Source organism: Nilaparvata lugens, chromosome 9 (assembly GCF_014356525.2).
Source record: "Nilaparvata lugens isolate BPH chromosome 9, ASM1435652v1, whole genome shotgun sequence".
In the NCBI taxonomy this organism is placed as follows: domain Eukaryota; kingdom Metazoa; phylum Arthropoda; class Insecta; order Hemiptera; family Delphacidae; genus Nilaparvata; species Nilaparvata lugens.
Genome location: NC_052512.1, coordinates 30,870,865 through 30,898,792, shown reverse-complemented (window position 1 = coordinate 30,898,792; position 27,928 = coordinate 30,870,865). Strand labels below are relative to the sequence as shown.

General features: G+C 34.6%; 3 protein-coding genes across 3 annotated transcripts in view; 2 read left to right on the top strand and 1 right to left on the bottom strand.

Moving 5' to 3' along the window:
* LOC120352904 (transcription initiation factor TFIID subunit 10-like) overlaps positions 1 to 27,928 on the top strand; it is a 207,195-nt gene that overhangs the window by 646 nt on the left and 178,621 nt on the right. The gene's annotated exons all lie outside the window — the stretch shown is intronic.
* LOC120352905 (transcription initiation factor TFIID subunit 10-like) lies at positions 163 to 24,383 on the top strand. Its single transcript, XM_039435231.1, has 4 exons — positions 163 to 180; positions 17,168 to 17,272; positions 21,243 to 21,307; positions 23,942 to 24,383. Exons 2-4 carry the CDS (start codon positions 17,168 to 17,170, stop codon positions 24,147 to 24,149), a joined length of 378 nt encoding a protein of 125 aa, XP_039291165.1. The 5' UTR covers positions 163 to 180; the 3' UTR covers positions 24,150 to 24,383.
* LOC120352903 (uncharacterized protein K02A2.6-like) lies at positions 4,579 to 9,494 on the bottom strand. Its single transcript, XM_039435216.1, has 2 exons — positions 5,044 to 9,494; positions 4,579 to 5,013 (listed from the first exon to the last, which is right to left on the bottom strand). The coding sequence occupies exon 1, from the start codon at positions 9,226 to 9,228 to the stop codon at positions 5,119 to 5,121; it is 4,110 nt and encodes a 1,369-aa protein (XP_039291150.1). The 5' UTR covers positions 9,229 to 9,494; the 3' UTR covers positions 4,579 to 5,013; positions 5,044 to 5,118.

The following is a 27,928-nucleotide window of genomic DNA, read 5'->3' as shown; positions in this document are numbered from 1 at the left end:
AGATAGTTTTCAAAGGTTGGGTTTGAGGCTCCGTGTACCTGCTCTTCATATTCAAAACGAATTGGACGATAAAATCGAGCCAATCGATGTAGCTGATGATATTGTTTCGAATTTGCAATCTCGTTTTCCTGGAGGAGTAATTAGCAATCACTGGGAAGCGCAAGCGGAAAATGTTACAAGGTAAGTACGGTATCTAACATTTTATTGGAACAATTTGTCTTCTAATTTTAAAACTGTTGTGACTAGTCATTCTAGTAGTTTCTTGTATTCCATTAATATATTATCCTGCATGCTCTATTACTATTCTATCAATAGCCTATAGCTAAGAAATAAAATTTGATTCACAACTTAGATTATTACCGATGAATTATAGTAGGTGCACTTTATAATAGCAGTGGAGAAAGATAGGAGATCAACTTTGCCGGTTTCTCTGTCTTGTCAATGCCTCCTATAGATGATAGCTGAAACAGGTTTACCTTTGATGTAATATTAACTGTTCATTCTCGTTTAAAATAATCAATTATATTTCATCAAGGAAAAAACTATATTTTTGAATAATTTAATTATGAATTTTTATAATTAAGTTCAAATATTTTGTTAATAAATTATTAATTCTACATTGTTAAAAGACGATCTGGCAACAGAGCAACGCGAGAAAGAGATGGCGCTATCCGCTTTGTTGAATGATAGACAAGGATAGCAATACCATTGTCAATCAAACACTGCCATTATAACGTGGACCTCAATATAACAACCCAATTCATTTACTATTTTAGACACGACTAGTTCCGGCAGACCTTGCATCTATCAAGTGTCAAAATTGAAAAAATACAGTATTAAATTCTAATAATTTAGTTTACTATAGCATCCTAATTTCATATTATTTTAGACCCGACTAGTTTCGTCTAAACTTGCATGTATCAAAATTATAAAATACAATATTAAATTTTAGTAATTCAATTTTCTATGTCTGGTGTTACAGTAATTTCTTCTCGAAATTCTGCTACCTAATTAGAGGCATTGCTAAGGATAGCCAACATCTCGAGCAAGAACTGTCCCTCATTGACGAGCATTTGTCGAATGTAGCGTCGGAGTCAGATGACGACACAGGCTTGCTGTTTCTGTGCGGAAATCAGATGTCTCTCGTAGATTGCGAAGTTCTGCCAAAATTGCATCAGGTCAGGGTGGCAGCTGCATCTCTCAAAGGTAAATTAATCACTTTTTCAAAACTCCTTTAGAAACTTACCTACTTTACTTCCTTTTTTGTTTTGTTCGGTCGTAAGTCCGAGGAGTCGTCATGAATCCTAGATCCATGGACTTGGAAAAGAAATCGCCTTTTAAAGGGACTCATTCCCTATCTGGACTCTGGAGGTAAATAAATTACTGAACAATAGACAATATGAATTCCAAATACAACAGATGCCATATTTGGTTACCCCGTTTTGGTAAGGGAACCCTTCAATAAGTTGAAGATAATAAGTTGAAGATATCTACTGTTGTAGATAATATACTGTAACTTTTACCCCCTTATGAGGGGTTGAAATTCAGTTGTGTACGTCAAAAGGTGGAATATTCGACCAATAACTCAATCCTTAAAGTTACAGTAGAGAAAAGTTACATCTACAACAATCTCAAACTTATTGAAGGGTTCCCATACATATGACTCACTCTGTATACTGTCATAAATTTGAATAATAAGACCAAATATGGTATTTGTTGTGTTCATGCTTTTTCTGTGTATTGTTCAGTAATTGTTTTCCATCCAGATGGGGAATTGGTCGCTTTAAAAAGGCGATAGCAAAAATCTGGTGTGGCGCACTCACACAACTTTCCTTGTCGTTATGAAAATTGATCACCTGACGCTAGTGATCCCGCGCATCTCAAGTCTACTATTCAAAGATCTGAGCCAGCTGGTGACAGGGCAATAACGCTGGAGACACACGAGGTCTGCTATCTCTTCATAGTGAATCATTTATTAGAATTAACAGTTGCCAACAGTTTGCAATTGGATAATCACATTTTCTCGAATTTCGAGCTTATTTTTAATTTTAGGTGAAAATGTTGCTGGACATTAATTGTAGAGATTTTCATGCTCAATCTTTTCCACTTGATTTTTTTTGTTTATATTCTATCTGAAGCCTGATAATTGGGAATCTAATATCAAACTTTGCATAGTTGGGGCGGAGCTCATGAAATTTTTACAGATATAGGACTTGTGACAGTTTATAGAGCTTATCAATGACTATTTCAGGTATAAATTTGATCTAAATCATTGGAGCCGTTTTCGAGAAAATCGCATAAACCTCTGTTTTTGACAACATTTTATCCGCTACCTTGGATTGCATGTGATCGAAATTGTTCGTGTCGGATCCTTATATTGTAAGGACCTTAAGTTCCAAATTTCAAGTCATTCGGTTAATTTATTGGGAGATGAGATATCGTGCACACAGACGCACATACACTCATGCGCACACACACACAGACCAATACCTAAAAATAATGTTTTTGGACTCAGGGGGCCTTGAAACGTATAGAAAACTTGAAATTAGGGTACCTTAATTTTTTTTGGAAAGCAATACTTTCCTTACCTGTCGTAATAGGGCAAGGAAAGTAAAAACCACTCTTTTGGACTCATGGGACCTTGAAACGTATAGAAATTTGGAAATTGGGGTACCTTATTTTTTCGGAAAGCAATACTTTCCTTACCTATGGTAATAGGGTAAGGAAAGTAAAAAGAGTTTTTGAAAAAGTGAATAATAAAAGTCAGATCCCTTTATTTTTCTTTACAATTTACTAAGCAATGAAATAGATTCTGCTTATTTACTTTCTAAACTGAATATCTACATTTCATCCATAGCTCGTCGTTCTTCATTCTCTTTTCTTGTAACACGCTCCACAAAAAAAAGTCATTATAATTCTCCAATTAATAGAATCCAGAGGCTTTCCAATCTCTTTTCTGGGCGCCTAGACGTCTTTGGGTGCTCTCCTGGCAGATTCCGTAACACTCTGAAGGGCTTAATTCAGGATAGATATTTGTGGACGACATTTTTCTCCTTTATTATGAAATTTATTTTTTTTTCTCAGTGCCCACGTGATTCTTTGTTCTGTATTACATGGTTTGTGCCCATGTAAGATATTTCAAGTGAATATTTTTCCACCTCTCATCTCTTCTCCTGGAAAGTAGATTCAGCAATAAATTTAAGATAGGATTTTTATAAAAAACCCATATTTCTATTGTTGAGACGCTTTTTTGTTATTTAATTTATTTTGTTGTGTTTTTTCTACTCTTCTTTTTATTTTTAGCTTGCTATTTATTTTAAATCTAATTTTTGAATGAAGAATGTTGTAATGTTTCAACCTGTTCTCTCCATGTTATGCAAATAAAAAAATATTACACAAAAAAATAATATGGTCTTTAAAGCACTCGTGAGATATTTAAAACCCGCGGTCGTTTGCCACGCTCACTCACTTGTGTATTAACTCTACAGTAACTATAATATTACCCACAGTATGGCCATTGGAATTTTCTTTTCCCGACGCCGCCATGAAGATTCCAAATATTTGAATTTTACAATGGAGCTTATATGGGATTATAAGTAAAATCGCTTGCTTCTAGTTATTAAAGTATATTTTTGTGATTATTAACTTCGATATTATTTCTTTCATGTTTTTTCTATGTTCCCAATATAGTTTTGGAACTTGAAATAGTAAATCGTAGATAATAGCGAGTAAAAATGAAAGGTAGGTAACGTAACCTGAAAGCTGAATTTCCGAAAGAATACCATAAAACTTTTGAAATGTGTCATGATATTGTAATACATTTTGTTTCATTGACAAATAATAAAGCTCTCATATCTAATTCTAGAAGCATGATGGAATTCTCATCACAATAGATTCCATAACATTTAAATAGTTTGTTTTATTCAGCCAATAAGTCTGACGAAAATATTGTATAGCATAACATCGAAAATGAACTCTTGAAGAGCCAATTATTCTAGCAATAGTACTACTTGATGAATTTAATAAACATGTAAGAAATTGAAAAATAACACACATAACCATTATTGTTTATATTTAAAGATATTTCTAATCTTAACCACTGCTCGTGGTAATGCAACTCGAAAATCATATCAATAGCTATTGTACCAACATGTTATGAGTAGGGTACTCAGTACTGAAGAGAATCAATCAGAGAAGTCAAGACGTATTTAATCAGCACTTAATCATGGTTAAATATTATCATACCAGGAAAAATGATCATGGTGACTCAATATGCAATGAAAAGGAGATCAATGCTGAGATTGATGTGCATGTGCAAGGAAAAGCCTGTTTATATATTATAATTTATCAGAAGAAATGACCTTGGTGACTCAATATGCAATGAAAAGAAGATCAATGCTGAGATTGATGTGCATGCCCGAGGAAAAGCCTGTTCATTTATTTTCATATATTAGGGAATATGATCTTGGTGACTCAATATGCAATGAAAAGAAAATCAATGCTGAGATGGATCACATGCCTGAGGAAAATCATGTTTACATATTATCATATATCGGAAAAATGATCATGGTGACTGTAGTATTTTAGGAACGTACAAATAAAACTCTTCTTGCTGCTGCCATTATCTATTTATTTAGTTGTTTACTTCTACACATTACAACAGCAAGTAACAAGGAACCGAGCATAGAGTACTTAACCGTGTTTCAGGTTAGCCAACCAAAACAAATACATAACAATTCTCCTCCCTTATTTGAGGTGTTATACTTAACATTATGAATAAATACTCTTTATTCTTAAACAAAATCATTAACCTTTCAATACTTTTCAAATAGCAGTACTCTAGAAATGACAGCGCAATACAAGAAATAAAGTACAATCCAGGTTACAACAAAAAAAAGAAATCAAAGTTACAAATCAAAATACAAACTCAATTACTGTTCAATTACAAATCAATAGAAATCAATTATTGCAAATCTGCAAATCAAATAACTCCAATACAAATCAATTGACAAAATATAAATCAATTATAAATCAGTTGACAAAATATAAATCAATTATAAATCAGTTGACAAAATATAAATCAATTATAAATCAGTTGACAGCTTTCTGTTTTCTGTCTTACAATTCAAATCTCTTGACAGGCTTTCGGTCTCTCTTCGACCTTCTCAAAATAGGAATAGGTTCAGGAGACCTTAACTTTGGTACTTCTCCCGGTTCAATAGGTTTAGGTACTATCACCTCCTGAGGTGTTACAAACTCATTACCTTGAATACCTTTTAACAATTCATCCAAATTCAAATTATTATCAACAATTGGTACATTTTCCTGTTCAACAAATTTCCTCATTTGGTTTACATGCCTTTTCCAAATTAGATTATCTTCAGTTTTTACAATGAAAGTTACAGGAGACACTTGATCAATAATTTTTCCTTTTATCCATGTACTTTTATTCTTATTGTAATTTCTAACATAAACAATGTCATCAATCGAGAAATTTATTTTGTTACAAGTCCTAGCCGGGATTTCAGATTTCAATACCTTTTGTGCTAGTACAATAGGTTTGATTCGGTCAAGTCTAGTTAACAATCTACGTCCTACATGTAATTCAGCAGGAGAAACTCCAGTAGTACAATGCGGAGTATTTCTGTATTCTAATAAAAATTTAGAAATAGCTTGTTTCACGTTAGACATTTCCTTTGACAAAACTTCTATCTTATTCTTAAATGTTTTTACAGCGTTTTCCGCCGCTCCATTCGAGGCAGGATGGAATGGTGCGGTTTTATAGTGACTTATACCATTTCTAAGTACAAATTTTTGAAATTCATCAGCCGTAAAACAAGTAGCATTATCACTCACAAGTATCAAGGGAATACCCCAATTTGCAAAGTACACTCTCAACAAATCTATAGTACAATCGGTTGTTAAGCTAGAGGCTTCCATAACATCTAACCATTTAGAATAAGCATCGGTAATCAATAAGTAATATTTTCCTTTTATTGGACCACAATGATCAATATGGATTCTATGGCCGGGCGCAGCAGGCCACTTCCATGCCGAAGTTACTTTAGGAGGATTCGACTTACATTCATAACATAATTTACAAGATTTTGCTATTTCTTCTATCTCGGAATCGATATTTGGCCACCATACATACGATCGAGCCATACTTTTCATTTTCACAACTCCTAGGTGACTACTATGAAGTTCAGTTAGAATCAATTTTCTCAATGAAACAGGTATTACAATACGGTTACCAAGCATTAGACAATCTTTATCTACATACAATTCATTTCTTCTATTAAAGTACGGTTTCAATTTATCTACAATTTTAGAATTATCAGGCCATTCATATTTTACATATTCACATACTTGACTCAATACAACATCTTTAGCAGTTTCTTTCTTTACATCGAAAAAATTCAAACATTGCACATCACTCTTTACAAAATTCAAATAAGTATACTCCTCTCCTTCATCATCAATAGTTTTACTAGGTAGAGGCAATCTTGACAATCCATCAGCATTACAATTATCCTTAGATCTAACATAATTTATTTCATAATCATAACCAGACAAAAATATTGACCATCTCTGCAACCTATTTGCAGTCATTTGAGGAATACCATTCTTAGGACCAAAAATAGTTGTCAACGGTTTATGATCTGTTTTCAATATGAAATGTTTACCATACAAGTATTGATGGAAATGTTTCACGCCAAAAATTATTGCTAAAGCTTCTTTTTCTAACTGAGAATAACCTTTTTCGGCTTTGGTTAGCGTACGACTCGCATAAGCGATTGGCTTTTCATCACCATTACTGAAACGATGAGACAACACAATACCTAGTCCATAAGGAGAAGCATCACAAGATAACACAATGTCCAAATCAGGATTAAAATACACTAATACATTGCCTGACAACAATAATTCTTTACTTTTAGTAAATGCTTTTTCTTGCTTACATGACCATAAAAATTTTACATCTTTTCTCAATAATTCATACATTGGTGACAAAACAGTAGACAAATCCGGTAAAAACTTAGCATAGTAATTAACTAAACCTAAGTAAGCTTGTAATTCAGACACATTTGTAGGTGGTTCAGCTTCGACAATAGCTTTAACCTTATCATTATTCATATGCAAACCTTTAGCATCTATTACATGTCCGAGAAAAGAAATAGATTCTTGAAAGAATGAACATTTACTTCTTTTCACAGTTAGACCACTATCTTCCAGTCTTGACAAAACAGCTTTCAAGTTTTTAATATGTTCTTCATCATTCTTACCAGTAATAAAAATATCGTCTAGAAAACTTACAACATTATCTAGACCTCTTAATAGGTTTTCAATTTCCCTTTGAAATAATCCTGGCCCAGAAGCTACACCATAAGGTAATCGATTGTACATGAATAATCCCTTATGAGTGGATATAGTTACCAATTTTTTGGACTTTTCATCTAGTTCTATTTGTTGATATGCTTGTGATAAATCTAGTTTACTAAATTTTTTACCACCTCTTAAAGCTACAAATAGATCATCAACTCTAGGAATTGGATGTCGATCAATCATTAACATTTTATTTATGGTGACTTTGTAATCACCACATAACCTAATTAACCCATCTGGTTTCATCACTGGCACAATAGGTGTACCATATTCACTAGATTCTACAGGCGTCAGAATATTTTCATTAACAAGTCTATTTATTTCAAGTTCAACCTTATCCTTAATTGCATATGGTATTGGCCTTGGTTTACAAAATATTGGTCGTGCATCATCTTTGAGATGTAACTCAAATTTACGTTTAGTATACTTTCCTAATTTGTCGGAAAAAACTACTGGGTAATCCTTTATTACCTTTTCTAGCTCCAATTCATTATCATTTACTTGATTCAAACCTTGAATTGTTGGTTTACAATGACTATTCAATTGACCTAAGTCTATCTTAAGAGCTTGCAACCAAGAACGTCCTAATATTGGTGAAACATTTCTTTCCTCTTTATTAGATTTCATAACATACAATTGCAAACTTTTTTCTTTACAATTCTTGTTGATTGCACAATTTACATGAACTACTCCTACCGGTTTAATAGGATCACCTACATAGCTATGAAAAACTTCATCAGTTGGTTTCAATTTTACAGTCAAGTCCGGGAATTGTTTTACAAAATCAGAATAACATATTGCACTAATGCCAGAACCAGTATCCACTTCAAAATTGATAGGTTTACTTTCGATAATTAATTTCATTTCAATAGGCTTTACATAATTAATTGACTTCTCAATTCGTAGATTATTCATAGAAGCAATATCAAGACAGTTGAATTCTTCAGTTAAAGTTTTAGATTGAGATACAATAGAATCAGATTCAACATAATTATTGTTTTGCTTACCTGAAGTTTTTCTTACCTTGCATACATTTTTTAAATGACCTTGCTTACCGCATACATGGCATTTATAGTTTCGAAAATGGCAATTTTTACTCAAATGATTTGCTTTTCCACAACAGTAGCATTTTTTCCATTGCCCTGGATCTCCTTTAGTTGTGGAAAATTGCGGATTCGCCGTAAGGTTAGGTCTACTAGGTTTACTTGAATTTGTTGAAGTTGAAGGTCTGAAACTTTTGTTGTAATTAATTTTACTACTAGTAAAATTACTAGTTGCATTCAATTCAGCTACACCACGAAGAGTTGTTTCAAGAGAAATAGACAGTTCAATGCATTTTTTATAAGTAAGATCAGGTTCACTTAATAAACGTTTTTTAATACCAGTATTTCTGATGCCCCATACGATTTGATCACGCAAAGCTGACTCTAAGTTATTTCCAAACCCACAGTTCATGGACAGTTTTTTCAAATTAGCTATATACTGTACAATAGTTTCGTCGTCTTTTTGAAGGCGTTCTTTAAATTTGTAACGTTCAGTGATTTCACTTGGTCTGGGTTGAAGGTGATTAGACATGAGTTCAACCAGTTCAGCATAACTTTTTGACGAAGGCAAAGCAGGTGTGCACAAGTCCTTGAACAGGCCATAACCCTCCGTGCCAATTGAGGTCAATAGAATAGGGACTTTTTTAGCCTCAGTAATATCATTTGCAGAAAAATACAAGGAAAGTCGTTCGTGCCAATTTGACCAGTTCTCTTTTAAATCAAATTCATAAACCCTCCCTATCGTCCCTGTGACGACTATTCTATCTGTACCACCACCAGCTTCAGCAGGATTTACCATCGTTTTATAATTTGTTCACTATACTTACGTACACTATACTTACAATATCACTTATAATATCCCTTTGATAATTTTTACGTTCACTTTTTCCCATTATCCGTTATCCTCGTCGCCATTGTAGTATTTTAGGAACGTACAAATAAAACTCTTCTTGCTGCTGCCATTATCTATTTATTTAGTTGTTTACTTCTACACATTACAACAGCAAGTAACAAGGAACCGAGCATAGAGTACTTAACTGTGTTTCAGGTTAGCCAACCAAAACAAATACATAACACTAACTTACTGCCATCAGCTAGGTTCCAGCTCTCTCTAATAACTTATTACTGTTCAAAATCATTTTTAAGAATTAAAATAAGGTTTAGTGTAATTAATTTAATCTAAATAATTTGAATTTGATTAAGGTTTATTAAAAAGTAATTATTTGATAGGGCTACTGGATTTTATTTATTCTCATGCACATAGCATGCACGTAAATTCACATGCACATAGCTTATAAAATTATCGTTATTTTATTCTAGCTTAAGAATTCAATGTTCTCAATTTTTGCGACTTTGCTTGCTTGGGCAACTGATTATTATTCTTCGTGTTGCAGTAATTGTTCAGAAATATATTGCCCAATACCTTTACACACGATTTAATTATGTTGTAAGAAGGCTGATTTGGAAACAAACTTCACTTAACAACAACTAAAAACTGATGAGATGACAGTGTATATATCAGTGTCAGCTGAGTTGAGACTCCACCAACTATTGGTTCCATTTTACCTAGATATTCACACAGGCGCAGGTCCGGTATTTAGGAGGTCCTGGGCTAGCATACATCAGTATATTATTCTCTTGTTCCAGGATATGAGATACCAGCCACGTTAGGACATTTGTGGCGCTACCTGTATTCGGCATATGCAACGCCCGAATTCGTCAAGTTCTGTCCGCCGGATGCAGAAATAGTAGTGCATTGGTTGGAGACGACCAATCAGAAGCAGGCTTCGTTACAACAGGCTCGTCAGCTGCTTTCAAGGCCACCCACGTTCTCGTTCACTGTACCAGCGGTTGCTCGCAAAATCATACTCTAGGATCGCTATCTCAAAAAAGTTCAACTAAAACTCTAATATCGGGGCACCGAGCTTCGCTCGTTATTTTTATTTTTGACTAGCCGTCAGGCTCGCTTTACTCGCCATATCCGTCTAGCTCCGCCCTCGATCCAGTTGGGGGTCCAGACTAAACGTCTGGCTAAACGGACATGGCGAGCGAAGCGAGCCTGATGGCTAGTAATATAATACAATATTCCCAGGAATAGCTCTGATTGAAGTAGCAGTGCCCAATAAATTTTTCCGCGATAAATGCATTTCAATCTTCAACTTGGTGCCAACCTAACAAAGTCAACTCAACTTAATGCCAACCCTTAAAGTTATCAATTTAGTTACCAGTTAACAACTGTTTCGAAGAGGTACTCTCTCTAGATTATAGGTCTATATTAACATAATATGATATGGACATTTCAATTATAATTGAGAGATTGGAATAAGAAGAATATACATGCTAAAATACGAACTTTAAACCCTTAAAAACCACCCTTATAGTTAAAATTTTTCCAAATCCGTTCTTAGTGCGCCTCTAAAGGGCCAACTGAACATACCTACCAAATTTGAACGTTTTTGGTCCCGTAGATTTTTAGTTATGCGAGTGAGTCAGTCAGTCAGTGAGTGAGTGCCATTTCGCTTTTATATAAATAGATAAACAGAATACAATTCTCTCAAATGATCGTGTTTATATTTCACAGCTGGCTATACGTCATCTTATGAATTTCGAGGATGCGATATTTTGATTTTTCACTATCCACAGCTGTTTCAGCCAAAGATGAATTATCCTTTTAATGTCGTTCAGCGAGTTTTCCCAAGGATGAGACCTAGAGCAATCGAATCTTTATATCATAAACCTACTATGTTCCAAATTTCGTGAAAATCATTAAAGCCGTTCTCTAGATCCGTTAAACATAAATAGCCAGATATATAAATAAAGAAATTGCTCGCTTAATATAATAGAATAGTGAGGTCCACGTTATAATGGCAGTGTTTGATTAGCAATGGTATTGCTATCCTTGTCTATCATCCAACAAAGCGGATAGCGTTATCTCTTCCTCGCTTTGCTCTGTTGCCAGATTGTCTTTCAACAATGTAGAATTAATAATTAATTAACAAAATATTTCATCTTAATTATGAAAACATTTAAAAATAAAATTCTTGCTCAATAAAATATAATAATTTATTATTTTAAACGAGAATGAACCGTTATACATCAATAAACTTGTATCAGCTATCGTCTATAGAAGTCAGAGGATCGGCAACGTTGTTCTCCTATCTTTCTACACTGCCATTATAACGTGGAACTCATTATAGATGTTTGCTTTACAACTTGACTTGGAACGCTCTAAACAGGCCTTTATTAAGACGGCACTTAAATGTATCATATAAGATTGAAATCATAATCTCAATACATACTTATTTTTTAACTTACTATTCAAGTTGTATTAATTATTATTTCAATATATTGTTAGTCAATGTTTAATGTTTCAATAAAGAAAGGGATTTGATTGAAATAATATGTAATTCTGTATCCAAAAATGATTACCAATATATGTAATAATATAATATATAATTCAAATTCATTTATTTGCCATAAAATAATACAGATTGATAAAATAAATATTTCAACTTACAAAATGGCACTACCGGCAAAGAAAACTTGTGCGCCGGCAGTGAGTTCGAACAACTAGGTACAGCAAACATGTCAATAAAAAGAAAAAGAGCTTATTCAAACCACTAGAATAAATAAAATTATGGAAACCAGGTCACATCTCAATACTTACAAACGATAAGACAAAGTAACAAAATCACAAGCAAATGACAAACTCAAAAAGACCAATTCAAGGAAGTCATGACAAATTTTTTTTTAAAATTTATAACACAAGAATGAAACACTACATAATGAATATAGATAATTTAAAATAAACATTTATCCTAATCCAATACAGTATAAGATTCATTATGAATTTTGTAATTCTATTAATAATTAATTCAGTTGGGACTTTATTTATAAACAAGTAATACTGATATTCAACTGACGTCTTATTCTATATAATATAATATATATAATTAGGATTTTCGTTTATTAATAATTATTTCCATCTTGAAATAATCTTCTATTCTATTATTTCTATTCTTTCATTTTGTATGTATGTATATATTTTTTCTTATGAGCTATTACTTAATTTTATTTTAATCTGGATTAAATTTAAAACTCAAAGTCATTTTGTGAACAATTCATTCAATAATTTTACATTTTTTAGGGCCGGTTCCCGAGTTTGGGACTCTAAACAGCTAGAGTCAGAAAATTGGCTCTCCGAAACGGGGCGTTGACGCAGTCCACGTTTCAATTAAAATTTCGAAAAACTAGAAAATTGAACACAAAATAAAATAAAGAGAAAATAGTGCAAAGTTTCAGCTATTTTGAATTATTTAGGAATGTTTAATTTCGTCAAGGAAAAACGTTTCCAATTATAGAAATGAGAAAATAAAGATTTATTCTGATTGACCGAGCGAAGTTAGGTCTAAGATTCAAGTCGACGGTTTGGCATTTCCCTTGATGTTTAAATGTTTATAAGTTGCGCATTTACGGCGAAACGCGGTAATAGATTTTCATGAAATTTGACAGGTATGTTCCTTTTTAAATTGCGCGTCGACGTATATACAAGGTTTCTGGAAATTTTTGCATTTCAAGGATAATAAAGGAAAAAGAAGCCTCCTTCATACGCCAATATTACAGTAAAAATCAGACTATAGAATTATTCATCATAAATCAGCTGACAAGTGATTACACAGATGTGTGGAGAAGCCAGTCTATTGCTGTATTTCCATAAGGTCTATAGTTTCAATCAGGTACTTGTGGATGAGAATACTGCGTGAGGTCTACTGTTCACAGAACTACTAGTGTAACTATTTACTGCGACTACGCCCCGGTTCGGAAAGACAAATTTTCTGACTCCAGCTGTTTAAAGTCTAGAACTCGGCTAAATCCCGAGCTCGGAAACCGGCCCTTAAATTCTAGTTTAAATCTTCAGATGACTCAATTGAAGCAAATCATAATAAGTGCGACCATACAATGATAAAAAGGTAAATTCGTATGGCTTTTGTAGGTGGGGAGTCCCTTGCGGGAATGATTAAACGGGTTTAATAGTTGTACCAACCACGGTATATAGAGAAGAAGACGGTAGGTGTCACGCGCAAGTTTGTGCTTAATTTCCGGTGTAGCTGACGTCATTATAATTCATCTGCTTTTAACAAATAAGTTTCATAAATTGCCAATAGGTGTTAAAAACCTCTGTTGGTGGCGATGACGCAATCTAGCTGGCTGGCCACTGCGCACACATTTCGTGACCCCTACCGTTTTCATCTAAATACAGTGGTACCAACAACTTTGGAGATAGTGTCCCTAATTTTATAAATTTTTTAATTTTACTGAGTTCATTGTCTGATGCATCGAGTATATTATTTTATTTCTAGTCAGTTACGTTCTTAAAAATATACTCAAACTCATTTTATGGACTGATTACTCATTTTTTTATGAATTTGTGGTTTTATTTGCTATAGTGATGTCTACGTTATATTTTAAGTTGTATTAATTTTTATTGCAATCTATATTGTTGGTCAATGATTAATTTTTCAATAAAGAAAGGGGTTTGATTTAAATAATATGCTACTCTGTATTAAAAATATTTATTTTCTGGTACAAAATCGTAGTTCAATTTAATGGGTTTCTGAACAAATTTTCCAGTTTTTTTTTTAAATTATGTTTCCATTTACCAAGATATGTATCTTTGTAATAAGAATTTTCGTTTAATAATAATTTTCCATTTTCTAATTTATTTATATATGTATATGTATAAGTATAAGTATGTATATGTATTAGTCTTCTCTTGTGAGCCATTACTTTATTTTATTTTTGTCTGGGTGAGATGTAACACTCAAAGACCCGGTTGCACAAAAGCCGGTTGAATTGTAATCGTGATTAGTTTCACGAGAACCAATCAGAGAAGATTTTTTATCAAAAAGGCCTTCGTGGCTTTGGTTCTTGTGGAATTAATCACGATTAAAATTTAACCGGATTTTGTACAACCGGCACAAAGTCATTTTGTGAACAAATCATTCAATAACTCAACATTTTCTAGTATCATTCAATTCATCATACATATAGATTCTTTTATTCAGCTAAGTTTTGTTTTGTTAATAAAGCCAATTTTTCAATTGATGAAATGTGTAACTTCTTACTCAATGTAGAATAGAAACATCAAAATATATAGCTGCCTTGAGTGTATAATTAGTTTTAATGCTGTAGAAGGAGTAAATCAAATCGATCCTGGGATCAAACTATGAGTCCATGACTGTAGGGGTTGCGGTTTATGGGGTTTTGTTTCGAACATTTCAAATTTCAATCCCAGTTCAATTGAAACTATACCACACCAAATCAAACCTTTTTCTTCTCTGCCTCTCCCCAGTGAGTCTTTAAAAGGCTGTGCAAAGGCTAAAAAATAAACTTTCTACTCGGATATTTTTCAAAGTTTTTCGATTTGTATATCAAAATGAAAAAGTTTTCTCAGGAAAACATTTTTTTCCGATCATTACTTTTTGAGATATGAGAGCTTAAAGTTTAAATTTTTGGGACAGAACATTTCAAATTCGGTAAGAGATAAATCCATGAGATTCAGAGGATAGATTCTTCATGGTATTGTTGATCTAGTGAAACAATAATCTTCTGAAAATATCCATTTTTAAGATAGTTATTCAATTTACTAAAAGATAACCAAAAATAACTTTTAGTTGAGTTATTTTTGGTAAATTTAATAACTTTTTCAAAAATTGATATTTTCAGAAAATGTTTGTTTTACTAATTCAACAATACCTTGAATAATCCATCCTCTAAATCTCATGGATTTATATCTTACCGAATTTGAAATGCTCTGTCCCAAAAATTCAAACTTCAGACGCTCATATCTCAAAAACTAATGATCGGAAAAAAAATGTTTTCCTGAGAAAACTTTTTCATTTTGATAGCTTAATGATATATAAATCGAAAAAATTTGAAAAATATCACGAGTAGAAAGTTTATTTTTAGCCTTTGTACACCCTTGAAGCGTTGGGGTAGCCTAAGTCCATTTCTTCCATGATTCTCTTGATCCATAGCCATTCTCTTCATCTCTGGAACAGTCTTACCTCTTCTCCGTCCTATCTCCTCATATGAGAATACCTTGGACGTCCCACTGCTCTCTAAAGTGTACACAGGTTTAGCTTAAGTAATGGCCGTACTGAAGAGGGTTTCTTTTCTCAAGTTTTACATACTTAAGGGTTACATGCCGGTGTTCGTTATAGATGTTTGTATAAGTTCTCTACATCACTCCTGTTTCAAATTTCGAAAAATATTAGACTAAAATACAATAATTTATTATCAAAATATCTTAACCATGTCCCTTAAATGAATAACTGAATATTTAATTATTCTAATAAAATTTACGGTTTTTTGAACCATTCACTACATATTTCAAATCCAACAACTGGTGATTGAATCAAGCCTGAAAGTCTCTTTCGACTTTTTGATGGAAGGAAGCAAGCTGAAATGGAAAAATCTGCTGATCCTATTTCTGGATGATACAGCCGGGGATCCAGAAGGAAAACGCGAGCGAAGCGAGCGATAACTGGCGAGCCGGCTCGTCCAGTTATACAGAAGCCTGTTGAATTTTAATCATGATTGATCGCTACAAGAACCATTCAGACAAGCCTTTTTTCGAAAAATTCTCTGGTTGGTTTTCGTGGTCTAATGAAATTCAACAAAGCGTGCCATGATTCAATTGTAATCTTATCTATAGTCTGTCCAAACTGCCATGAGCGCTGAAAGATTAAACTGACCCTCGCTCCCCTACGCGCAGGCACACACGCCCGGCCTACCTGCGCCATTGATATCTCGTACGTAGTATACAGGTAGGCAGACCGTCCCTTTACTCACACACACAAAAGGAGACTGCGCTTGTGTGTGTGACTAGTAGGACGGTCGGCCTAATCCTTCAGAGCTCATGCCTGTTTGGACAGAGTATAAATTTGGGAGAGGAATAGCACAAGGTTGTCTTATTTTTTCTCTCCCTATCATTTTGATGATTTATTTATTGTCTGAATCAATAAAGAATTCTCAAAGGTTTCTGTGCAACCTTGATGTTTTTGTACAAATGAATAAAGAATGCTGAGTTGAGCTTTAGTGGGGTCCATGGCAGTGTTTGATTAGCAATGGTATTGCTATCCTTGTCTATCATTCAACAAAACGGATAGCGCTCTCTTTCTCACTTTGCTCTGTTGCCAGATCGTCTTTCAACAATATAGAATTGATAGTTTATTAACAAAATATTTTATCTTAAGAAATTATTGAAAAATATAATTTATTGCTTAATAAAATATAATTGATAATTTTAAACAAGAATGAACCGTTAATAAACGTGTATCAGCTACCGTCTATAGAAGGCATTGACAAGACAGAGGATCGGCAACGTTGTTCTCCTATCTTTCTCCACTGCCATTAAAACGTGTGCCTCACTATAGATTCGCACACGACAGTGAACAGTGAAAATATAATTCCCATACGTTCTTATGGTATCATCCATACTCACTCGGCCGGGCTGAGTTTGAATAGTCCAATTCGAACTCATGAAATTAGAAAAAAGAGGACTTTTTGACAATTTCTCAAGTCTCTTCAATCATGAAATTATATTTCCACTCATCACAGTCACTATTGTATGCAAATTAAGCTTCAATGATCTATGTTCTAGTTAGATTCTTCAACAAATAAACCGTAAACCTTACACACTCATTAATTTAATAACCTTTTGTATTTTTTTTCAGATGAATTCTACAAGCGATCAGACTGATTCAGATGCAGATGTGAAAAGTTTGGCTGGAACGTCCATTGTCGATTTTCTACATCAGCTTGAAGATTATTCGCCCACTGTAAGTACTTTATTTGTGCATTTATTACTTTCCTTACCCTATTACCATAGGTAAGGAAAGTATTGCTTTCCGAAAAAAATTAAGGTACCCCAATTTCTAAATTTCTATACGTTTCGAGGTCCCCTGAGTCCAAAAAAGTAGTTTTTGGGTATTGGTCTGTATGTGTGTGTACACGATATCTCATCTCCCAATTAACGGAATGACTTGAAATTTGGAACATAAGGTCCTTACAATATAAGGATCCGACACGAACGATTTCGATCAGATGCAATTCAATATGACGGCTAAAATGGCAAAAACGTTGTCAAAAACAGGGTTTTTCTCGAAAACAGCTCCAATGATTTTGATCAAATTCATACCTGAAATAGTCATTGATAAGCTCTATAAACTATCACAAGTCCAATATCTGTAAAAATTTCAGGAGCTCCGCCCCATCTACCCAAAGTTTGATTTTAGATTCCCAATTAACAGGCTTCAGATACAATTTAAACAAAAAATTTCAAGTGTAAAAGATTGAGAATGGAAATCTCTCTACAATTAATGTTCAGTAACATTTTCGCCTAAAATTAAAAATAAGCTCAAAATTCGATAGAATGTGATTATTCAATTGCAAACTGTTGGCAAGTGTTGATTCTATTAAATCATTCACTATAAAGAGATAGCAGACCTCGTGTGTCTCCAGCGTTATTGTCCTGTCACCAGCTGGCTCAGACTTGTGATGCGCGTGTACACTAGCGTCAGGTGATAAATTTTCATAACGGCAAGGAAAGTTGTGAGAGTGCGCCACACCAGATTTTTTATTCATACGTTGATAAATAGGTTACAATATCATTCTCAATTATGAATGATTGGGAAAGGAACAACAGGCCGAAACTGTTCCTTTCCCAAATTTAGATAGAAATTGTCCAAAAATAGGTTATGTTTACACTTCACGATTTTTGTTCAATTTTATTTATTTATTTATTTATTTCATTGGCAATTACAGATCATAATTATAATAAATATAATATGATTGGGAGAAGACAACAGGCATAGCCCAAAACTGTCTTCTCCAAAATTTTAACAAATAAAAGTTTCAAAAAGAATAAGGTTAAGATTTCACTTTCACTTCGTTGAGTCCAAAATATATGTAAACTGGAAATTAAGAATTTCGGAAAGTTGAAAATTAAATTAAATAAGAATACTTCACTAAATCATCACTAATAACTGATATTCTAACTAATAACTATTCTCAGTATTATCATAGTCCTTGTCCTAGAATTACTTCTAATATATTATTTATATAATATATATATTTTTCTATAATTATTATAAATCATTTATACTCTGTACAAAATTACTTTTGACTTGGGATGTACATGCGCAGCAGAGAAGGCATAGAGCAGTACGCATACACCGGCAGTTTTGAACCGGCCAGCGTTCTCTAATTTCTAGTGAGTATTCAAGCGACATGTTAAACTTACGAAGTTTCCTCTCTGCAAGCACTGACTCGACTGAGTCTAATCGACAAATTGGCAACTGCGCTTCCACATTATGACTCTATCCATCACTGTAATTGGCTGATCTTCCTTCGTTTCTCTGCGCCGCATACTCCTTCAAGTTAAAAGTAATTTTGAACGGAGTATAGTTATTGTGAGGTGCACTTTATAATGGCTTGTTTGTTGGTGGTGGTTTACCGTATTTTGTTCTGAAATGACGCTGCACAACAGTAACAGAGTTTGTTTTGGCTAATTCAAGAACACAATGAGCTTTCTCCACTTGAGTAGCGGCCATATTGCTAAACTAAACTGGCTGTTGTAACACGGAGCAGCCAACAATAGCCAGCAACAGTTCTACCAACATAAACTTTAAGAAATTCCCTACAAACCTATATCACTTACTATGTTGAAATACATTAGTTTAATTTTGTACAGGCTATTGAAGTTGTCTATTTCATTTGTAATCACCCGGTATTCACTACGGTTCATTCTTGTTTTAAATAATCAATTAGATTTATCATTTCTGCTGGTTAATAATGATAAATTATGTTTTATTCGCCAAGAAAATATATTTTTCAGGAATGAGATGAAATATTTTGACAATCTACAGGGTGAGCATAAAGTCTTGCCCTGATTTTAAAAAATTATTACAGAATAACCGTTTGACATAATAATTTAAATCTGGCGCTGTTACATAGGTTAGTGTTAGTAGTTTTTTTGACCAATAGATGGTGCTAGTGGTCCTAAACAATGACGCTGTCTGTTAGTTCACGTTAGTTGCGGTCAAAATGGCGTCGTAGCAGGAAAAAGCACAATGTGTGCTTTTGTTTCATGAAACGAAATCGCCCATCAGTGTTCAGCGTAATTTTCGGGCTTCTTATGGACGCAGCCCTCCTGATGTTAAATCAATAAAGCGATGGTATGACAGGTTCAAAGAAACAGGCAGCGTTGAAGATCTTCCTAGAAGTGGCAGGCCTAGTGTGAGTGAAGCAACTGTTGACCGTGTTCGGCAATCATTTCAACGGAGTCCGTCTAAATCAACTCATCAAGCATCACGTGAACTTCAAATACCGCAAGCAAGTGTTGTGAAGATTCTTCATAAAAGGCTTAGGTTGCATGCTTATAAAGTGCAAATCGTGCAGGCCTTGCAACCGAATGATTTGCTGAGACGTGCAGAATTCGCAACTGAGATTCTCAACAGGATTGATGGCGCTAACGATTACTTAAATCGCATATGTTTTACAGGTGAATCCACCTTTCATGTCAGTGGAATGGTAAATAGGCTTAATGTCCATATATGGGATCAGAGAATCCAAACGCTACTGTACAGTTACAGCGAGACAGTGAAAAAGTTAATGTTTGGTGCCGCCTAATGCACAACAAGGTTTTTGGGCCATTTTTCTTCACGGAAAAAACCATTAACCTAGCGCCACAGTGCAGGATGGTTTCTCACAGCTTGGCGTTGTTGTCATTTGAGATGGGTGTCTGGCTTGGAAGTGTTTCGGCCGCATTGCAGGATGACTGTTAACGGTTGCCGGAAGATCAACAACTGGGGTTTTTCGTGATAGAGAAATTCTGATTGCAGATTCTTTCTCAGCGACCCCAAGTTTAGCCTGAAGGCTCAGAATGTCAACAATGTTTTTAAATAATTAAAAATCATCATGAAAAGTCATTAATATGGTAGTACACCACGTTTCTGGAAACTTTTTAACTGGTGACTAGAGCTATTATTTTCACACAAAAATCAAAATAATCGTGAGAAAGAAAACTGCTGATGAACGCGAATAATACCGCCACTCCATTGTTCTATTGTCTCGGCTGCTTGGCTGAGCCTGCTGGAGGGATCAAATAAACCGAGGATTGATCTTTCGTCTGTCCGCTAGGCGGAACTACGCCGACCATTGCTGGGTGGAAGATGTTACTGCGGCCGCTCACATTCCCACCAACGCTGCTATTATTTGCTGTCTCAGCGCCTAGTCCGAGTCAGACAAGCATCCAGCCTGCACTGCGAAGCTAGGTTTAGTGCTAACATCTACGTAGACGTGTTGCAACAGTTCATTGCACCACAGTTAGAAGATTATCAACCATGGATAATTTTCCAGCAAGATGGAGCACCCCCCCCCCTGGGCTTTTATAGTGCGTAATTTCCTAGATGAAACATTTCCGGATCGGTGGATTGGAAGGGATGGTCCAACACCCTGGCCACCCCGCACTCCAGACATCACTCCCCTTGACTTTTTTTATGGGGATATATCAAGGACAGTGTCATCGCCACACCAGTTGATGACATCGACGAATTGAAGGCTAGGATACAAGCTGCTGTGGGTACTGTGACAGAACACATGTTACAAAACACCTGGCGAGAACTGGAATTCCGCTTCGACATTCTCCGGGCTACCAAGGGGGCACACGTTGAAGTTTACTAAGGTAAGTGATATTAAAAATAAACTACCAACAGCAAATATTATAATAATTTATGATTTTTCAAACAGGTTCCAGACGCTGTTACATCGGCATACCTCAATTCAGCTGGTTTTGAATCGTCTGACCCAAGAATGTGAGTAGATCTTTTTCCCCTTCTCCTGTCTGTGTGGCTAATTTGAGGCCGATTTCAGAGCTCGAGATTTGGCTAAGTTCTAGACTTTAAACAGCTGGAGTCAGAAAATTGGCTTTCCGAAACGGGTTGAGGTCGTATCATTGTCATAGTCAAATAATTTCGAAAAACTATGAAAACGGGACCAACGGCTTAACGAGTCCATCCGAAACACGGGAGTGGCCTAAGAAAAATATCTTGTCCTGGCCGGGATTTGAACCTGGGCCTCTGAATTATAAAGCCAGCATGTAATCCAATCGACTACGAATATGAACCTAAAATATAAGGTTTTTGGGCCATCTTGTATCTTATAGTGAGGTCCACATTATAATGGCAGTGGAGAAAGATAGGTGAACAACGTTGCCGATCCTCTGTCTCGTCAATGCCTTCTATAGACGCTAGCTGATACAGGTTTATTGATGTAATATCAACAGTTCATTCTCGTTTAAAATATTCAATTTTATTTTATTAAGCAATAAATTGTATCTTTTCATAATGAATTTCCACAATTAAGATGAAATATTTTGTTAATTAATTATTAATTCTACATTGTTAAAAGGCGATCTGGCAACAGAGCAAAGCGAGAAAGAGATAGCGCTATCCACTTTGTTGAATGATGGACAAGGATAGCAATACCATTGCTATAGTTTGTGTAAAATAAGTTGAGACTTGGCCCTCCATCCGAAGAAATTACAGGGTTGCCAAATCGTGTAAAATTGTAACTCTTTGAAATTTCCAATTGAACGTCAGAATTGGATGTAGAATATCATCCCCGATATCGTAGTAGTACTAAAAAAGCTTCAGGGTTGAATGATTAAGAGGAAATTTAACTTTTATGATAAAATTGAAAACATCGCGATGATTTGTTTTTCTTTTGAATATCACTTCTCTCAGAATCATGGGGCGTCGTAATGCGTAATAGTTTTATATCAAATTAACGGGGAGAATGCCTCCTTTCTATTGGTGTCTGGATCCTTTTTATCCCACTTATAGTTATTTTTTAATAAACCTGTAAACCTGTTATTTCTTCGGATGGAGGGCCAAGTCTCAACTTATTTTACACAAACTATAATCAAACACTGCCATTATAACGTTGACCACACTAAAGGACAAGGAAATTTTGCATGAAAAAATTGGTGCTGAATGTCTCTAATGTATCCAAACAGTGCATTCTATTAATTTAATTGCTTATTTGTATTTTAATGGAAATAAAATTGGAAGTTGAATTTGTTCAAATGCTAATTAATGAATAATTATTATTATACGAAATCCCAATTAAATGTGTAGGCCTAAATCATCCCGAAGACTTCTGCTTCTGCAAATATTGACAACAGGGTAAACAGCTAGATGGAAATTCGATGAGCGCGCTACTATGCAAAAATTATTTGTCAGCCCGGGAATGGCTAATAATTTTTGTATAGTAGCGCTCATCGAATTTCCATCTAGCTGTTTACCCTGTTGTCAATATTTGCAGTAGCAGAAGTTTTTGGGGTGATTTAGGCTCAACTCACACTTACGCGACTCAGGTCGAGAAGAGACTCCACTCTAGTCGAGAGCATGAGTTTCCAAATGGTGACACTCAGACCAGTCGATTCTAATTTGTCACAATTTGAAAACACATGCTTTCGACTAGAGTCGAGTCTCTTCTCGACCTGAGTGGCGTAAGTGTGAGTTGAGCCTTACAGCATTAAATTGGAATTTTTGTTTAATAGTAATAGTCCGGGCGCAAATGTCATTCCGTGGTCATTTTTGGGTAACAGCCTTGGAACATGTCTCAATTTCTTCGTTAGGTCTAGCATAATAAGAATCGTGATGATGATAAGTCGAAATCACAGGCAAACACCTCGGAAACAAGATAGCCGCCAACATTTTCAGGGTTTTGCTATATCGCTTGTATTTCAATAACCGTTCAAGATATCCAACCGTTTTTTTAGACGAAAATATTTTTAAAATCTTCCTCTACAATTTATGATTTATAAAATATTGTCCTCTAAAACTCATATTTTTTAGTTATAACCTTTTAGTTACCTCATGCGTATGAAAAACGCACCAGAAATCATGCAGGGTTTTCTTTGGAGGGCGCTGGAGAACTCATTTTTTGATGTACAGCGCGTTAAGATATATCGTTCCAAAGTTGAAAAAAACGCTCTAAATTTCATCGATTTAAAATTTCTCTGTAACTCTTGCACAAAAAAAGTTATAATAGAATGACATTTGAAAAAAAGTTTTTTGGGGCTTTTGAAGGTTATAACTAGAAAAATGTGCGTTTTAGAGGACAATTTTATAAATCATAAATTGTAGAGGAAGATTTTAAAAATATTTTCGTAAAAAAAACGGTTGAATATCTTTAACGGCTATTGAAATACAAGCGATATAGGAAAACCCTGAAAATTTTGGCGGCCATCTTGTTTCCGAGTTGTTTGCCTGTGATTTCGACTTATCATCATCATCACGATCCTTATTATTCTAGACCTAACGAAGAAATTGAGACATCTTCCACGGCTGTTACCCAAAAATGACCACGGAGTGCCTTATTCATGACATTTGCGCCCAGACTATAAGGAAATAATATGTTGCCAACTTGAATTTTGTGGACAGTGTGCGACTGATCTCGCTGGCGGCACAGAAGTTCATCTGCGACATCGCGAATGATGCGCTGCAACATTGCAAGGTGCGCAGCAGCAACGTAACAGCCAGCAAGTCAGCCAAGACCAAGGACCGGCGCTACACTCTCACCATGGAAGACCTGGCTCCGGCCCTCGCCGAGTTCGGAATCACCGTTCGGAAGCCGCCTTACTTTATCTGAGTTTCGCCAAAACCGTTCAAGTATTTTCTAATTCACACTCGGAAAATTAATTGTTCACAAGTCGCCTTACTACATCTAAGTTTCGCCAAAAATAAACTGTTTGTAGGTAACTGTTTTCAAGTTGTTTGTATGTAATTAACACTCGGAAAAATAAAAGTATATCTGAGATACATTCACTGCAATAAATAGTTTGTAATTTACATTCAGGAAAATAAAAGTTTCATTTATAAAAATCTGATTTCTTATACGTATAGTTAGAATGATATCAATCAGTCAATAATTTTATTCAATTCAACACAATATTATTCATAAAATAAATCAAAATACAAAAAATTACTAATAGAAAAAAATTTCTAATAAAATACAAAGACAGGCTTCATGGTGGGGTGTGCTGAAAAGAAAGAAAGGAGGAAAAATACCTAGCCAACTATGGTTTCCCATGTAATAGGCAGGTAGAGGGTATACAAGTAAGGAATGAAGGGTGAAGAGGAGTGGAAAAGGGAGAAGAAGGCAGGAAAAAGAGAGAGAAAATATGAGCAAAAATTGTAAGCGAGTCCACTTTCAACAAATGTATTGGAAGGAAATGACCTTGCAAACAGTAGTTAGAGCAGAAATCTCGAGACTCATACGTCGATATGACAGAAAAAGTTACTGTAGGTCCAGGTTTTTATTTCTAGTTTAGTTTTTCTAGAGTCTATGAGGAAGTGGCACGGAAAAAGGTTTATTATTTCAGTGCTTATAAAGATCAACTGTTTCCTTAGACATTCAATATTAGTAATATGATTGTATGGTATGAGATGTTGTGGTATTTTTCCATAGTTGAAAGAATAAGACTTTGATATTTGATATTCTGAATTATGAATTAATTTTCGAATAAATAAAAGTGGTATTGACAATATCAAAGTCTTATTCTTTCAATTCAATATTGGTGTGTTATGTGAGATATCTATTTGCAGTGGGCCTTAAATGATAATTCTTGACAATTGAATTTGAAGTGCGACGAAAATGGGATTTATATTTTATCAAGTATTTAATTATGGGTTTTTATATATAATTGGCGTATTGTCATTACCTATATTAGTCCAGTCAAGTGGTCGTTCCTCAGGAAACTGCTCCGGAAGAATTTTTCTTGTCGGTTTTATAATCTATCTTCTTATATTATATATATATAAAAATGTTATGTTGGTTTGTGTGTAATGCAAAAACTCCAAAAGTACTGGACCGATTGAGTTGAAATTTTAACATGATATAAAATCCGCATCAAGGATGGTTTTTATCTACTTTTTACAATTTTCAGGGGCGCTACGCTCGCCCGAAAATTTTTAACTTTTTTGTTTATGGATTTTTCCGATTTTTGACTTCACATTCGGGGTCAGCTCGCGAAAATAAGTCGATTAAAAAAAAAAAATTGACCGGGCTCGCAGGGTGGCCCGGGGGGAGGGGGTGAAACTTTGGCCATTTTTGGCCAGATTTGAGCTGAGCGCTGCTGCAATCAAAGTGCAAAATCTGACCGCTAGATAGCGCGCATGTTTCAAAACGCAGCTTCAACAGGTTCGTGAGATATAGAGTACCGGTAAACTACACTCTTGATTACCGTATGTTTTCCGGTACAATTATTGGATTTCAATTACTTTCGCAATTCAGAACAAAGAAAGCATACCGATGCTTTTTTCGATAATAAATTCGTGTTTCAGTGCAAATAATCGTGTTACTTGTGTTAATATTGTAGTAATTTCAATCAGTGAATGGATCGATACCGGTACCGTGCTACAATCAATTGGCGATTCAGTCGATAGTGTGAGTATAATCTTATCGATGTAAATCAATCTTGTAATGAATAATAATTATTGAGGCTTTTATTCTTGCATTTGTGTATTCATAATTTCTCAATTGTCAATGTTTCATAATCCTCCAAACCTTAGTTCATAAGCTGATCGGCTTATCTTATAGTTTCAATATCTTATTTCTATTTCATATTCATGCTATGTTTCCTTCTATCATAAAACAACGAGAAATAAAAAAAAATTCTTATCTCTTTTCTACTAACATACCGGCATTTGACAACGGTGTTGTTGATAATACGATCTGGGCTGTGTTGCATGCTAAAATACAAAGTAGGCTAATATTTTAGTAGTCAGCTGGTTATTTGATCATATAAACAAAATGAAGGGATAGATTATAATAATATATTAGTCTATTAAATAATTGATATAAGTTGATTGTTGGAAAGGATTATGTACAGTAGTTTCAATACGCAATGCGAGATGATCACTCAACGTGACCAGCGTTTAATGCTCAGCCGGTCAGTTTCATTCCCGTTGCATCAGAGGCTCAGCATCAAAGATCCTCGCGTCGGTACCACTTGGAAAGTTACCGAGTGAGAGCGCTTATCAAAAACTGTTTTTGTCTTTAAAACGCTCTATCTCCGGAACGACTGGTCGGAAAATTTTCGTTGACCACCCGTTTTGTAGGGAATTTAATTGTCTTTATTCTGATATAGTGAGATTTTTCATTAAATTGAGTATAAATATAAAATTTATTTTATTCGATAAAAAATATAATATTTTTTTGGTGGTATTAATTTTTTGGTAGGCCTATAAATCTCAAAAGGTTATTCAATATTGAGAATATATCGATTGTTTCCCTCATAACTATGCAATTATTTCTAAATATCTATTATAAGTTATATTTGAAGAACTGAATCGCTGACAACCGCGATTTATTTTTTTGTAATTATTATTTATTCGTAGGGTCCCAATTGACAGAATCCCAAACGACAGAAATACTGTATTTTCCCAAACGGCAGAAAACTACTTTTTTCCCAATTGGCAGAACGCTTTCTGTCATTTGCGACAAACTAGAGAAACTTTCTGTCGTTTGGGAAACGTATAACTTTCGGTCGTTTGGGACTCTCAACCTTTCTGTCATTTGGGACTCTCACCACTTTCGGCTCAATGCAACAAACAACGTTTTCTGTCGATTGGGAAAATTCGTAAAGTTTTCTATCATTTGGGATTCGGCTGTAGTACAAGCTTGTAGTGGTGTTGCCTATCTCTAAATGAATAGGCGAACTTGTTTTTGAGACCTCAACTCCTCTGTGGTTTCTCGACCGTTTTGTTAGTTCAATCTCATTATGAAAGAACTCATCAAGTCTTACATTTTGAAAGACATCATCGTGGACAAGATGAATGAACGAGGAAAGTTTCAATTTTTGACTGCTATGATAGAGGATATGATAAAGAGGAAGATTAGATTAGATTTCTTTATTATGTATGTTACAATATTACTGGCTTATACACTAATTTACATTGAATGACGGTAATGCTAGTTATTCAACGAATTCCACAAAGTATAAATAATTAATCAATGAGAATAAATATAGAAATGCAATTAGAATAACGATAATATAATAATGTAATGTAACTTCATAAATCGGCGGTGTTTCAACAAATAATTGTCGATTCTTTCAGAAGGATATAAAATATCCTTCCCATTAACACACGACCGGGAAGAGAGAGAGAGAGAGGTAGTTGGTTCCCTCTTTCACATGACTAGGCCAACACAATCTCATAATTTCTCTGTCCTCTACTACATGCACATCATTATTACTTCACACATTATATTAACAAGCATATTCGAAACAATCAACTAACTTGAAGAGCAATCGATGAATGTTGACACCGGAATAGGCCTACTGAAAATTTCCAAATTAACTTAGCACGGGTTGTTAATTCACTGTAATGGCCGAAAAAGAGAAAACAACATACATTGTACATTAA